The 15,317-nt window shown below is 49.6% G+C and overlaps 1 protein-coding gene across 1 annotated transcript; it reads right to left on the bottom strand.

Moving 5' to 3' along the window:
• Positions 1-753: 753 nt before the first annotated feature.
• Positions 754-15,104, bottom strand: F10 (coagulation factor X). Its single transcript, XM_059244920.1, has 8 exons — positions 15,005-15,104; positions 13,197-13,357; positions 9,056-9,080; positions 7,973-8,086; positions 7,099-7,230; positions 6,176-6,411; positions 3,429-3,546; positions 754-1,349 (listed from the first exon to the last, which is right to left on the bottom strand). Exons 1-8 carry the CDS (start codon positions 15,072-15,074, stop codon positions 754-756), a joined length of 1,452 nt encoding a protein of 483 aa, XP_059100903.1. The 5' UTR covers positions 15,075-15,104.
• Between the last annotated feature and the right edge of the window lie 213 nt (positions 15,105-15,317).

The following is a 15,317-nucleotide window of genomic DNA, read 5'->3' as shown; positions in this document are numbered from 1 at the left end:
ATCTTGGGAGACTCTTGTGTACACGTATCACTCAGCCTCATTCAGGAAGACACATGCACACTTAACATACAGCCCAACTCAGGGAGGCTGCATGCATACTCAGCACTCAGCTCAGCAGAGTCCGTGTGCACTCACCAGGAAGACTCCTGGACACACTCAAAGGCAGCCCAACATAGGATTGGTCCTTGGCTTGGATCTGGGTTAAAGGTCCCTTTATCTTTAGACAAAGATCTTAGCCTATCTTCCAGGGATTTTTTACTTTCAGTGGATGGCATGGTAGCAGCAGTTCTATGTTGCCTAGTTCCCAGAGGTGAGTGAGGGTTCTCTGGCCAAGCAAAGGAGTTTGTGAGTCTGGGCCCCCTAACCTAAACCACCTGCTGAGGGGCTGAAGTTCCTGTCCCACTGTGTGTGTGTGTGTGTGTGTGTGTGTGTGTGTGTGTGTGTGTGTGTGTGGTACCTATGGCTGTGGGCATTTGTTCTCAAGGTAGTTAAGCAAGTCAGTTGGGAAGATCATACACTGTGATGGTGGGCAGAGATGACTCCCTAAGAGTCCTCCAGTCTGGCTCAGGAAGAGGAACCTTTGCTCAATTAGAGCCTGTTTCTTATACCATGAGGTGAAGGGGACATCAGATTGGGACCCAAAGAGTCTACCACTGCAGGTGGGCAGCTGCCCCAAGAAACCTCCTGCTCAGGCGGCGGTGGCCACATTCACTAACACCGTATGTGACCCAGCAGGTCTGGAGAGCAACGGCTTTAATGGGGAGGGCTTGAAGAACTTGACCTTGGGCTCTCAGACGTGGGCGCCACCCTGGCTTTCATGGACTTGTCTATCCACTTGAGGAAGGCCGTGACCTTCGTGTAGACCCCGTACTTCCCTTTCCTCGCACACCCTTCTCCCCAGCTCACGATGCCAGTCACAAAGTAGGTGTCCTTGAACCGGGTGACGTGGGGGCCCCCGCTGTCCCCCTGGCAGGCGTCCTCCAGCTTGGCGTCATAGCCAGCACAGAACATGTTCTGTGTGATGCTGAAGCTGCTGGAGAGCTTGCAGGTGTTGCGGTCCACGTAGGGCACCTCCAGCATCTTCAAGATGTTTGACTGGCGGCCCTTCTCGTGCGTGCGTCCGAACCCACTCACGATGCCTGACTTCTGTGTCATCAGGGTGGCCTCGGCCCAGTCCTTCTGAGGCAGGCAGGCGGGGGCCACGTTCATGCGGAACGTGATGGGCGTCTTCAGCTTGAGCACCGCGATGTCGAAGTCGTAGGTCTCCCTCACGAACTTGTTGTGCTTTATAACCACATCTACCTCGTGCGACATCTCATTGCCTTCCTCCTTCTCTGTGTTCCGGTCGCCTGGAGAGAGAGGGAGGGGGGAAGGAGGGAGGTGGGGGAGGCAGTTAGTTCTCTGAGGGCCAGGTGTTTGTATATCAGCTACCTTTAAAGAAGCATGTCTTTAGTTCCGTCAGGAAGGAGGCAGAAGAAGGAGGATCTCTGTGAGGTGGAAGCCAGCATCATCTACATAGTTAAGTTCCAGGGCAGCCAGGGCTACATAACCAGATCCTGTCTCAAGAAAGAGAGAGAAAGAGAGTGTGGGGGGAGGTGAGGGAATGATCTGGTTGGTTTTAAGTCACATTGACACAGGCTCCTGCTTGAGTTCCTGCCCTGACTTCCTTTGCTGAGGAACAGTGATGTGGAAGTGTAAGTTGAATAAACCCTTCCCCCAACCCCACAAAAGAAGTTTTTTTCCTAATAAAAAGAAGACCAAGATGAAGAGTGTATGCTTGTACTCCTAGCACTCAAGGATGAGGCCAGTGCCTTGCAAATTCAGGAACAGCCCTGTCCTCCATAGAGAGACTAAAGGTACTTAAAAGGACTTCTGTCTTCCTTCCAGGGTTTCACCTTCTGATCATATTTTTAAAGACTCTTTTTTTAAAAAAGGTTTATTTTATTGTATGTGTATGAGTGTTTGCCTGCATGTATATGTATGTGTGCTTTGCACATGCCTAGGGCCTGTAGAGACCAGGGCATCAGATCCCCTTTGAACTGGAGTTACAGACAGATGTGAGCCCCCATACGGGTTCTGGGAACTGAACCCAGGTCCTCTGTGAGAGAGCGGTCAGTGCTGTTAACCACCTAGCCGCCTCCAGCTTCCTGACTGTATTTCTGTGTGAAGGTTTCGGACTCCAGTTCTTTCTAATTTCTCATGCCTTGGCAGATGTTCCCTGAGTATTTCCTGCAGGCTGAGTCCGTCAATCTGCTCAGAGCCCAGGGTCTCCTATTCCAGACCTGGGCTGCGGACCCAGCCCTGACCAGTCTGAGTTGAGATGAACCGAAAGTGCAGAGCTGCAGACTGTGCGGGGAGCATGCAGTAACATCTCGGTCACAGCACTGCAAACCGTGAGGGGAGCATGCAGTAACATCTCAGTCACAGCACTGCAGACCATGAGGGGAGCATGCAGTAACATCTCAGTCACAGCGCTGCAGTCCGTGAGGGGAGCATGCAGTAACATCTCAGTCACAGCGCTGCAGACTGTGAGGGGAGCATGCAGACTGTGAGGGGAGCATGCAGCAACATCTCATTCACAGCGCTGCAGACCGTGAGGGGAGCATGCAGTAACATCTCAGTCACAGCGCTGCAGACCGTGAGGGGAGCATGCAGTAACATCTCAGTCACAGCGCTGCAGGCCGTGAGGGGAGCATGCAGTAACATCTCAGTCATGACTGAAGTTTCTTTCTATACACACTGGAAGTTAAGGCTTTGGACACATAGCGTGAAATGAGACCCTGGACTAGCCTCACCTATCTATACTTGTTAAATCTGGAGCAGAGGGACTGGAGAGATGGCTTAGTGGTTAAGAGCACTGGCTGCTCTTCCAGAGGTCCCGGGTTCTGTTCCCAGTATCCACATGGCAGTTCACAACTGTCTGTAACTCCAGTTCCAGAGGACCTGACACCCATGGCCAAACACCAATGCACATAAAATAAAGTTAAATAAAAAAAATTAAGAAAAAATCTGGAGCAGAGATGTGTCAGACATTTTCAAACTGCATTTGAGGCTTGTGCTGGATTTTTCACTGGCTAGCTTGTGGGTCTTGTAGGAACATCAAAATGAACTAAATGACGTATAAATGAAAGTAAGAGACCCTGAGAGATCTGTGGAGAGAGGCAGCTGGGAAGGCTTTGGGGGAAAGGACACTAAGAGGGAAGTCTCTGTGCAGAATGGGCTGGCCTGGGGAAGTCTGTCCATGCCCACCCACTTCTCCTCCCTGACCTTCCTCCTGTGGGATGACCTCTCAGTCTCCAAGCAGAACTTCTGGGGTTGAGCAAGCGTTGCTAACAGACCCCATGAGTTCTAGAGGGCCTGGGGGACAGCAACGATAGTATTCCGAGGGCTTAAGATGGCGGTGTCCCCAGGGCTGGAGTGTCACTTACCTACCCTCACCTTGAATCGCTTGGCTTGGTGCAGACAGTGGGCTGCCGTGAGGATGTAGAACTCATTCAAGATGGTGCCGCCACAGAACCCCTCATTGTTTTCATTGATGAGCAGAGCCTGTGACCAGAACAGAACGTCTGCAAACCACCTATGGTCTGCACGAGGGTGGTGCCAAGCTGACTAGGCTGTGTGGGGCCCCCAATGAGTCTCAAAGAGCCTTTCCTGGGAGCCTTACACCTGTCTCTCTGACCACGTCCACTGGACTACCCCGAGAGCCTTCTGCCTGTCTGCTTCCTAGAGAGTGCATGGTACCCTTCTCTTAGTGCTAGAGTCAAACTCCTGAGCCTGGCAGAGAACCCATGTATTCTGCACAGCCGGGCTCTGCTCTCTGCCCCCACTAGCCAGCCCTACATCTCCTGACCCTGCATCTCTGGTGGCATTTACGCAAGTGGCCCAGCCCTTCCTGCCTGATGCTCTGTATGTTCTCTGGTGCCCATATTGTGACCAACCCCATGGAAACACCCAGCCTTGTTTCCTCACGATAGGTTTGGTCTACTTTAGAGATTGACCGACAGACATTTGCTGAGGCTCTAACCCTGGGCCAAGTGCCAGCCCTGCAGGATGCCTTTGCCTGTCTCCTTCCCATCAAGATGATAAGGTCACTCTAACAGGGCCTCCTCTTTAAGCTTTTCCAAACCAATCCTAGCATTTCCTCCCTACGCACAGAAAAACATTTCACTGTAGTAAGAGCCTTTGGGTTTACGTGGCTGTGACTCATGACCTAGAGCAGCCTGGCTTTGCAGAAACACCTTACTTCCCAGAGTCCTTCCTGCTCATGAAATGCCACTCTCTGGGATGACTGGCTCTGGGTCTGTATGTCTGCTTTTGAATGTGGTGTTCTGCTGACAGATGCTACTGAGCAGTGAGCCAAGGGAAGCAAGTGATGGCCAGGAGAGGAACCATGCCCACCCCAAAGCACTGGGTCTGAAGTGCTGGACACCAAGTGTTGACCAGCTTGCCTTTCTCCAGGGAATTCCCTACCCTCTTACACACTGGTTCTCAACCTGTGGCTCACGACCCTGTTGGGATTGCATATCAAATATTTACATTACAATTTGTAACAGTAGCAAAATTACAGTTATGAAGTAGCAACAAAATAGTTTCATGGTTGGGGGTCACCACAGCATGAGGAACTGTATTAAAGGGTCACAGCATTAGGAAGGCTGAGAACCACTGCTCTAATGGAAGTTAGGGGCTCCACTCAAAAAGTCAATGGACAGGCTGCATGTGGCACTCATCTTTAATCCTGGGACTAGGGAGACAGAGGCAGGCAGATCTCTTATAAGTTTGAGACCAGACTGGTCTACATAGTGAGTTCTAGACTAGCCAGGCCCACATTGTGAGACCCTATCTCAAAAAAAAGTACACGGAAGTATTAAGTCTTGAAAGAATTCTTGAGGTTGTTCATAGCTAAAAAAAGACAATTTGTCCTTTATTGAGTGTATTTTATTTTTCTTACTTTAAAGATGTATTTATCTTTATTCTTTATTTGTGTGGATATGTACACATGAGTGGAGGTAGCTGTGGAGGCTGAAGGTGGCAGATCTCTTGGAGTTGGAGTTACAGGAGATTTGAGGTGCCAGGAATTGAACTCTGGTCCTCTGGAAAAGGAGCATTCCCTCTTAACCACTGAGCCATCTTCCAGCCCCTGTTTATCTTTGATAATTACATAATCTCAAACTTGCTTGAGTGGCAAGAGAGGGGAAACCAGTCTAAGACCCAGCTCCACATGTTTTTTCCTAAGGAGGAACCAAATCTTTTAGGAACAAATTTCTCTTATCCAGACTCCGTCAGGGTCCCTGTGAGCATTCTCCAGCCTCCCTGCGGATACTTGATCTCATAGCCAACACACAGAAGCCTCTCTGGGCCCAGTGAGTCCTCAGTACGCACGTCCAAAGAGTTATACATAGGTGGGGACTGCTTCTCCTGCCTCTGATCAGCCACGCCTGCCCAGTGCCCTGTAGGTGATCTCTGGGGATTGCTGGTGACTCTAGGTCAGCGGTTCTCAACCTTCCTGATGCTGTGACCCTTTAATACAGTTCCTCATGTGGTGGTGAGCCCCAACCATAAAATTATTTCATTGCTACTTCATAACTGTAATTTTGCTACTGTTACAAATCATCATGTAAATATCTGATATGCAGGATATCCGATATGCATCTTCAAAGGGGTCAGACTCACAGGTTGAGAACCACTGCTCTAGGGTTTTTGCTTCTTGGATAGGCATTTAGGTTTTGGAAGTTGGAAATCTCAAATGCCAGTGGAGATGATGGAAGAGATTCAGAGCACCCTGCCAATCGAGGGTCAGAAAGTGGATGAGCACTTTCCTGCAGAGTTCAGGACATTTACATCAGGGAGTGTTCATTGGGGGAGGCTCAAGTTTTACTGAGGGGCTTGGGATTTTTTCCCCCTAAGTCTGGCAGCCCTAGACCACATCAATTAACCAAAGAGTGGTTGAAAACAAACATTTTGAACATAAATAGATGTGTCTTTCTTTAAGGTATTTTATCCCTCTTAGCATTTGGATGTTTTTGTTTGCAAAATATTCCCACACTAGAAGTGGAGTGATGACCCCTGGGAAGGCGCTTTGCGGGCCTGAGTTGCTGACCCTGAGTGGGTTGCCCCGCCAGCCTGCAGCACAAGAGGATGGTTCTATTTGCAGCCAGTTCTAGCTTAGGCCAGTTACCTGCCAGGGACACTCTCCGTCATCACATGCTCGGCCACCCACGATCCGAATAAGGTTTTTGCTGTCCTTTGTGGGCTGTGTCTCATTGAGGTTGAGCAGCTCAGAAGGACTCTTCGTAGGGAACAGCATATCCAAGTCCTGTATAAAGTCTTCAGTGACAGGCTCACTGTCGCTGGTGTTCTGGGCCACGGCCCTCTTCCTACGTCCTATGGTGGTTTTCCCACAGGGGAAGGATACTGGAAGAACAGGGGTAACAGAGGCCTCGTGAGGACCCCTGGAAGGCCAGGGTGTGATGTTTAAGCCTGACTGAGAGTCAACTGAGAGGTTAGTAAAACACAGCTTGCGGGGTGTGTGTGTGTGTGTGTGTGTGTGTGTGTGTGTGTGTGCGTGCGTGTGTGTGCGTGTGTGTGTGTGTGCGTGTGTGTGTGCGTGTGTGCGTGTGTGTGTGTGTGCGTGCGTGCGTGCGTGTGTGTGTGTGTGTGCGTGTGTGTGTGTGCGTGCACACCTTTAATCCCAGCACTCTGGAGGCAGAGGCAGGCAGATCTCTGAGTTCAGGGCCAGCCTGGGATATTGTGACAACTCTGGATTCCAGGCTCTGAGCCCAGAGGAGCATGGGGCTACCCTGCACAGAAGTCAGTGCCAGGGCTGTGGGTCGGCCCAGCACAGTGATGCCTGGGATCACCTCCTTTGCCAGGCATGAGGTAACAGTGCCAGCCCCTTCAGCTGCTGAGGCGGAGCAGCTGTTTGTCCCTGGGTCTGACGTATCTTAACTCAAGCCTAAAGCTTTTATGGTTGAACTGTCCAGAGCTCCAGTTCTCATTCTCCATCTCCTGGCATCACTGGCCTCCGCAAGTCCCATCAGAACATGCCACATTAGTGCCCACAGTCGTGCCACACTGTCTCCACGGCCTGACGGCCCCTACCTGTGGAGATGCAGGACTTGCCATCATCACCCAGGTAGTAACCGCTGGCACAGGAGCACACCACTGAGTTCTGCTCTTCACTGCAGAACTGGTCACAGTCCCCGTTGTCTAGGCTGCAGAGTTTCCGAACCACTGCAAGGCAGAGGACAGATGAGCCCTTCCTGATAGACACGTGCTGAACTCAGACATGCCAGCTGTGTCTGCCCAATCTCAGCAATGCCCAGGCTGGCGTAGGCAAAGGAACAGAGTCCCAAGAAAGACACACATGGGTGGTTTTCATGATAACAGGACAGGAAGCCAAGTGAGGTGCCAGTCTCACGGAAGCCTTTCTCCCTGCTGCTGCCTCCCCAGACCATGGGAGGGACATTCAACATATGCACAGGAGGAACACCTGGCATCCTCACAGGCCACGAGAGGGACATTTGACATACACGCAAGTTATGAGGGGAATGCCTAGTATCCTCACAGGCCGTGAGAGGGACACCTGGCATCCGTACAGGTCTTAGGAAGGACATTCAGCATCTATACAGGCCATGGGAAGAACACTCAGCATCCTCACAGAGCTCTCCAATGAGAAGCTTTGTGAGGAGGGGGCAGGCACATGCTCTCTGTTGAGGGCTGTGCACATCTTCCTCATCCAGGGTGCTGCCCTTGACATGGGCACTGTCACCTGCCTCATGGTGCCCCACAGCAGCTCTGACCCACAGGGAAGCATTCATGACGCACCCCACAGGGCCGCTAGAGGACACACACACCCAGCGGTTCAATGTGTCGGGGAATTACAAACGACTTAGACGGTCTCGTCAGGCATTTCAGTGCCTTCCCTCTTCCCTCCTCACGGCATGACCCAGGTCCATCAAGCAGAGGGACTTACACAATTCACAGTTTTTGCCTTCATATCCCTCCAAGCAGGTGCACGTGTACTCCCCAAGGCCATCGCGACACTTGCCTTGATTCTGGCAAGGACTGCTTTCACACTGGTCACCATCTGCAAGGAGAGGATGGGGAAACGGAAGCCGAAGGCGTTTCACCATGGGAACCACTGGCCCTGCATGACCCAAGCTTGCATCCACTTCGCAGACAGCTTGAGCCCTGCTTCTCCTCCTGAGAGTCATTCGTCAGACCTAGATTTGTTTGGGCCCCACTTCGGTGGCTATGTCTGTGTGATACCCCTGTCCATTGCTTCATTGGCTGGGTTCCTGGTTTCTGCTGGGACGTATGACAATGTGTTCGTGGCCAGGGAGAGGCGCTTTGCCTCCTCTGGAAAGGAGGACAAGAAGACAGTGTGTAGCACTTGTTTCTGGACTGGGTGCTGATCAGGGTGGCGACCCTTTTTCCCAAGGCCTCTGGGTGTGGAATGAGAATCAGGGGTTGATCCAGCTCTGGCACAGGTTCCACCTCTCTTGGTATGCCACTTACTCAGAGGAGGGGATCTAACTGCCATTTTGAAGTAACTTCCAGGTAGCCATGACCAGTATCGTCTCTGATGCTAAGAACAGTCATCAGGGTGACCATCTTTTAGAAAGTCCAGTATTTCAAGCTCCACTTTTTGCTTCAACTTGCTATACTTATTAAAGATGTCATGGAATTTGGTATCTTCAGGTAAGGAAGAACTTGTTTAAGTCTGTATCTGAGCCAGACACGGTGGAAAACACACACAGTCCCATTACTCAAGAGGCTGAGTAATGAGGGTGGCTTGAACCCGGGAGTTTGTGGCCACTGTGGGCACCAAGATCCCATTTAAAAAGATGTGTATTTTAATAAATAATAAAATTGGAATCAATATAAACTTACTATAAAATACTTTAAATAAGTATCATGGAAACCCAGAAGAGAAAAGTGTAGATAAATAAGATTTGAACAAGAATGTAATTAAAAATGTTTTCCAAAGCCAATCCTTTATCTTAATTTAAATGTTAAGGAGTCTCTCTCATGATTGAAATAGGAAATACCTTACCTTTGTATTTGTTCCAGAATTCATTCTAAAAGAAAAAATTATTTTAAAACACATTAGAAAAAACAGACATTTCACACTAACAGTAACCGTCTCCAGTAACCTGCCCTAAGGAGTGTTCCAGAACTTCTCCAACTGAAAGGTTGAGCTGCCAGGATACTTCATTCCTGAGAGGGCCTATCTCCCATCTGCTTCAACACATGGTCCTTGCCGAACATTGAAACCACATTTCAAGGTAACAAGAAATGGGCTAGAAGAAATAGCTCCATTCCTTACACACCACTGGAGCATGATGTTCAGTTAACAGACCCCCATGCTCACAATTAAGAAAAGATCACAGGCTGCCAGTCATAATTATGTGAATGGGAAAAGTATGAACTGCTAATTATCTGAAAACAGGTCAAGGCCAATGTTACACTAGCAGACAGTCACAGTACACCCAGCTGGTCACAGTCCCGCTCCCCATTCAGATCTATGTGGGACCTCAGAATACGACCTTAACTAGAAATGGAACTTTGTGGATGTAAATGAGTGTGAAGACTCAGATGAAGTCATCCAGAATTATCTCATTCTCTGAACCAATGAGAGTGTCCATTTCAAAGTTAAGAAAGGTCACCTGTAGCAAACAGTGGAGGGAGATCATGGGAGGTGACCACAGAGGTAGCATCTGGAGCCACAGCATAGCTTCTTCTGGCGCTTCCAAAGGACTCTGCCTGTGCTCATTGTCTCCAAAATTTCAAGTGAATAAATCTTTGTTACTTTAAGCTGTTCCGCTTATAGGAATCTGCTATGGTAGTCACAGCGATGAATGTGCTGTCTTTAAAATATTCAGTTTAGACTGGAGATACAGCCTGGGGTAGAGCGCTGGCCTAGTTTGTGGGAAGTCTTTGATTCACTCTCACGGGGAAGGAGAGAAAGACAGATCTTCTTGGTTCAGAATATATTTTCAAAAGTCAAACAGAAATTGGGTGTAACCACACATGCCTGTAATCCCAGCACTTTGGAGTTGAGGCAGGAAGACTGAAATTCTAAGTCATTCCTCAACTTCATACTGAGTTTGAGGCCAGCCTGCTACATGTGCTCCTATCTTAAGAAAAAAATAAAGTCCAGTTTCTCCTAATTTAAATGTTACACAGTAAAATCCATTTTTTGTGTGTGGACAATTCTTTGAACTTCAGCGTGTGTGTAGACTTGTGTGACCACCCATACAATCAAAATACACACAGCCCCCATCTTCACCCAACCCCTCAATCACAGCCCCAACCTCACCCCCAAACCCATCAAGTCCCGGTATCCACCGCAAACCTGCTGCTCTTCAGTAAAGCAGTGACTTTTGAAGAATGTCTGATAAGTGAAATCATACACGAAGCAAGCTTGTGAAAGTCTCTTCAGCACCGTGCCTCCAGAACATGTCCAGCTACCTGTGTGCCTGAGTTTGCTCCAGCTTGTTGCTGGCTCGAAATGTGCTTGCATTCATCCAACAGGGGATGATGCTCGTGCTATTTCCAGCTTGGAGTAATTATGATTGGAGCTGCTGTAAACATACATGTCCGGGTCAGGCAGTGGTGGCGCACGCCTTTAATCCCAGCACTCGGAGGGAGGCAGAGGCAGGCGGATCTCCAAGAGTTCAAGGCCAGCCTGGTCTACTGAGTGAGTTCCAGGACAGCCAGACTACAAAGAGAAATCCTGTCTCAGAAAAAAAAAAAAGAAAGAAAAGAAAAGAAAACCCCATTTGTGTTTTATGTGAGATGGTTTTTATGTGAAAATAAGTTTTCATCTCTGTAGGGTAAATGCCCAGGGATGGCTTCCCCCACAGCAGTGGGTCACTTTATATGGCTTTCTGAGAAACTCCCACTATTTCCAAGGGCGTGTGAGGTGCACTTCCCTGCAGGTAGCACACGAATTTGGATATCTGGTGGCTCCCTTGCCCCAAAGCTCTGCCTTATCTGCAGTCAGCCACTGGGCACAGCCCTACTGATAACCACTGTCAGTAGAGTAGGCCTTGCTGTGCCTGTTCCCGAGCCCCACGATGGTTAGCGGTTGGAGTGTCTCCTCAGGCGCTTGCCACCACATTTCATCTTTGGTGATGTAGCTCTTCCGGGGTTTTTCTCATTGAACTTTCTCAGGTGTTCATTTCTTCTCTTGGGCTATGAGTTCTTTAAGGAGTCTGGATCACTCATTGGAAGTGTGAGTTGCAAACTCTTTCTTGGTCAGTAGCTTGTATATTCATTCTCTTAACTGTTTTTTCCCCCAGAGGAAAAAAAATCCATCTGACCAAGTTTGACTGATTAATTTTTCTCTTTTGAATTATTTTTGGGCACTGTGCTTAAGAACTGGCTACCTCCGCATCCTACATTTCTATGAAAGGTTTTTCTTGTTTTGCCTTTAGGTCTCTGATTCAGTTTGTGTTAGGTTTTGTTTAGTGTGAGGTTTGTCATTTTAGGATATAAGTATTTGAATACCGTGTTTTGCCCTCCGGTTCAGAGGTTGAAACTCAGTATTTATGAAGAATGGAATCTATCTCCTGGTGAAGACATACCCTTGTCTCCTCCTCTCTTAAGGGTTAATCTTGTGTGGTGGGTCAGGCACCGGGCTAAGAGTCCACGTCTAGGAAGATGGGTTCACCTTAAGATGATATGTTTTTCTGAGCAGACCCAGCCAAACTTTATGACAATCTATAGGGGCTATGCTAGGGCAGCAGGAATTCTGGGATGGGAAAATGTAGTTCATAAAGGGATAATTAATTTAAAAAAAAAGATAATATATTTTTCTTCCCACAACTCCTGTGCTCTTACACACTCCATGGGGGTGAGCTGGGTCTTCCCACCCTTCCAAGTCTTTGACGTTACGAAGGCATAATTACATTTTCTTTCTCTTCGCTTTCATTTGGATGCTGGCTAGAGTCTAACTGTACCTTTAAACTCCCCAGCCAATGCACTGGGCTTCCTCCTTCTTTTTCCAAAGCGCCTCTATCCGCTGGGTGACTGCTTGCAGCCGGTGACTGACCACCATGCCACCTTACAGCAGGCATGGCTCCTGTCCCTTGTTTTCACGCCCCTCCTCGTCCCCCACCCAGACAACTTACCTGCCCTTGGGCTGTCCTTTTCAGCCTTAATCAGTTGTCCCTGAGCCTCCTTTGGAGTCCATTCTTAGCCCAGGAGCTTCTGTGTGGGTCTTTTAAATACTGAGTTTATTAACAAGACTGAATCCAAAAGAGAGGACCCAGTTTCCCAGGTATCATATGGTAGCTTTGCTGGGACTCCCTGCCCCAAGACTCCCAGTAATACTTCTTCCATGGCTCTTAATTCTTTAGCCTCTTCTGCAGCCCTGGATGGCATCGTATTAAGAGTTAAGGCTTTATGCAGTGGCTAGATCGTAAGGGCTCTGCCATTGTGAGGTGACTGAAGCCTTGTGAAGCTTTTATACATCCCTTCTTGAGCTCTTCCTCCATGAGTGGGGCAGCGAAGCCCCTGGAAGCAGACACAGGGTCCTCATCAGACACCAAAACTTCTGCCGTCTTGGCCTTGAACTTCCCACCCTCCACATCTACGAGCAAAAACTTCATGCCATTTGTGAATTCCCTAGCCTAGGGAATTTTGTTAGAGCACCACAAAGGGAGTGAGATGGATTCCATGTATTGAAGAAAGTAATTCCTTATCTATTGAATAGTTTTATATTCATACATGTGTAGCTATTTTAAACAGATGCTTAAAATAAAAATAGTTCCCACAACTATGGATTTTTTTATTAGATATAAACCATTGTTTTGGTATTTAAGTAATTAAAGGAATTAATCTCTCTCTCTCTCTTTCTCTCTCTCTCTCTCTTCTCTCTCTCTCTCTCTCTCTCTCTCTCTCTCTCTCTCTCTCTCTCTCTCTCTCTCTCTCTCTCTCTCCTGAGACAGGCTCTTGCTATGTCTTCCTGCCTGGCTTGGAACTTGCTGTGTAGACCAGGCCCTCAAATTCACATTGGTCCACCTGCCTTTGCCTCCTGAGTTCTGGGATTAAAGACGTGCACCACTACATTTGGGAATAAGCAGCAGCCCAGGAGCTGGGATGCGACAAAGGAACTGAGATGACTCGGCCCAGCCAAAAAGGAAGGTGGGATGGCCTAGCCATCCTCATGTGGACCTGGCCTGACTCACCGTCATTTTATCATCCTCAAAGACTTCTCGGGCCTCTTCATAAGAACAAATTTCTTCCATACACTCTCTTTCCAGATTTCCTTTTTTCATCTCTTCAAAAATTGAGTTTGCCCTCCGAGTCCTCGACAGGACGTTGCTGGCACGTTCCCGGTTAATAAATACTAGAAAACAGAGGATTCTGGTGAAGGACCCTCACCAGTTACCAGGTCTCCTCCCCCGCCCCCAAGGCCTTTGCACATGCTTTCTTCCCTGTCTGGACCATTCTTCCCTGGTATGATGATGATTCCGCATTGTCAACCTAGACTGGGACACGCCGCTGGGTGTGTCCGTAAGGGCGTTTCCAGAGAGAACTAGCTGAGGGAGAAAGATGCACTGTGAGCGTGGGTGTGTCACCACGAGGGCTGGGAGCCTAGAGAGAATAAAGGAGGAGAAAGGAAGGCCCAGCAGACCACATGCTCTCCTTCTCCCTTCTCTCGGCTTCCTGGCTGCTGCGGTGGGAGCTGCGCCACTCTGTCACACCCTCCCTGCCATGACCGATTGAGACCTCTGCAACCAGGAACCAAAAGGAACCCTTTCTCCCTTGATCTGCTGTACCAGGCATTTGGTCACAGGGACGCAAAAGTGATTGATTGCCCAGCGGCACACGTGGATCGCCCCATCGCAGGACCCCCTCGGGAGGCCCAGCACCCTGACCGCCTCCATGTCTCTGGGACCCCCTTGCCTTGCGCTGTTTCTTGTCTTCTCTGATGTTATGTGTCTCTCGGTTTGCTGCTGTCACCTCACTGGGAATATGGTCCTATGAACAGATGTGGCCTATCTGCCCGTGGCTGGTCCTAGGCCTGGAAACAGTATGTGCTACTGAGTCACTGTCCAGTGAATGAAGGCAGCTGGTCTGGCCTCCAGGTCCTGCTCTTTTGACTAAACCTTAGTCCCCATGAATGACTTTGCTGGAAAGCTATACTCAGCTTCTAGACAGTCATGCAGATCCACTCGGCTGGCAGCCAAAGGATCTGATTTGAGTAAAATCAAGGTTGGCCACATGAAACTAAAACAGGGTAACGTTGTGAACACTGGTCCATGGGAACCACCGAAGACTCCAAATGTCCCGACACAGGGCTGCTCAGTGTTGGCGGTGTGTTTTGTTGCTTGTGGCCTTCGATTTTCCCAGCCCCTGCACATCGCTGTCCTCAAACATGGGGTTGTCTCTGTGGTGCCGACCTTGGCAGTGACTTGCAGGCATTGACCCATGGATCGGGTGTCAGGTTTGCCAGTGACTCTTTCCTCAACAAGGACCAAATGTGTGGGAAGTGCCCCTGTGTTTCCAGAGGTTGATTCTTGTCCTGGTGCAAGGCCAGCTCCGTGTGAGCGGGTGTGAGTGGAGCCTGCTCCGGGTTAACTAAAACAAGCCCTTCTTTTGAGCAGGCCTGGGGGCTGCTTGTTGCCTGTCTGCACAGCCTTGCCTTGTGCAGTCTCTGGCCCAGCTGAGCTTCCAAGCTTGGGGGCCCTGTCTCCTGTCTCTCCCGTGTCTGGGTGGCTTTATCTCCTCTGTTTATCTCTGTCCTCCCCTCCCTCCTCATCACTGCCCCCTCTCCCTCTGTCTCTGTTTTACCTCTCTTCTCCTTGCTCCAGACCCCTTCGCCCGTAACGACTTGTGCCCTGTGTGAGCAGTCGCAGCTGGCCCTAACTATACCAGTAGAAGACAGCCTGTGGCTGGGCCAGTGTACCCACCATCCCACCCTTCCGACTACCCACCCTCATGCCCTCCTCCTGGGCGCTCTGCAGTGTGAAGAGCTGGAGCACTCACTCACCACTTCCTCCAGGTAACAGGAGGCTGGCCAGGACAACACAGAGCAGGCTGAGTCGCTGCAGGTTCCCCATGGTGTGGTCAAGGACAGCAGCTGCTGTGACAGGCACAGGGCAAGGTTCACTCACCCTGGGCCCCAGGTGGCTGTGGTCCTTCTGCTTATCTCAGCCTCCTGATTGGAGCCCAGGCCAGCAGTGAGGTCAGGGGACTGGGAACTGTGGTCACCAACTCCAGCCTTTCAGGGCGGGCTATCCTTATCCCAAACTGCCCGGAAAGGCCTGTTTTGTGCTGAGAGCTGTGTTGGTTATTTGTAATCT

This window comes from Peromyscus eremicus, chromosome 17, assembly GCF_949786415.1.
Source record: "Peromyscus eremicus chromosome 17, PerEre_H2_v1, whole genome shotgun sequence".
Taxonomy (NCBI): domain Eukaryota; kingdom Metazoa; phylum Chordata; class Mammalia; order Rodentia; family Cricetidae; genus Peromyscus; species Peromyscus eremicus.
The sequence above is the reverse complement of the archived record's forward strand: the minus strand, read 5'-3'. Positions and strand labels throughout refer to the sequence as shown.

Excerpts from the sequence above, each read along its gene's own strand:
- F10 (XM_059244920.1), bottom strand. The coding sequence starts at position 15,074 with ATGGGGAACCTGCAGCGACTCAGCCTGCTCTGTGTTGTCCTGGCCAGC. Across the intron at positions 8,087-9,055 it reads ATTCTGGAACAAATACAAAG|ATGGTGACCAGTGTGAAAGC; the intron begins GTAAGGTATTTC and ends CTCTCCTTGCAG. Across the intron at positions 7,231-7,972 it reads AGGCAAAAACTGTGAATTGT|TGGTTCGGAAACTCTGCAGC; the intron begins GTAAGTCCCTCT and ends TCTGCCTTGCAG.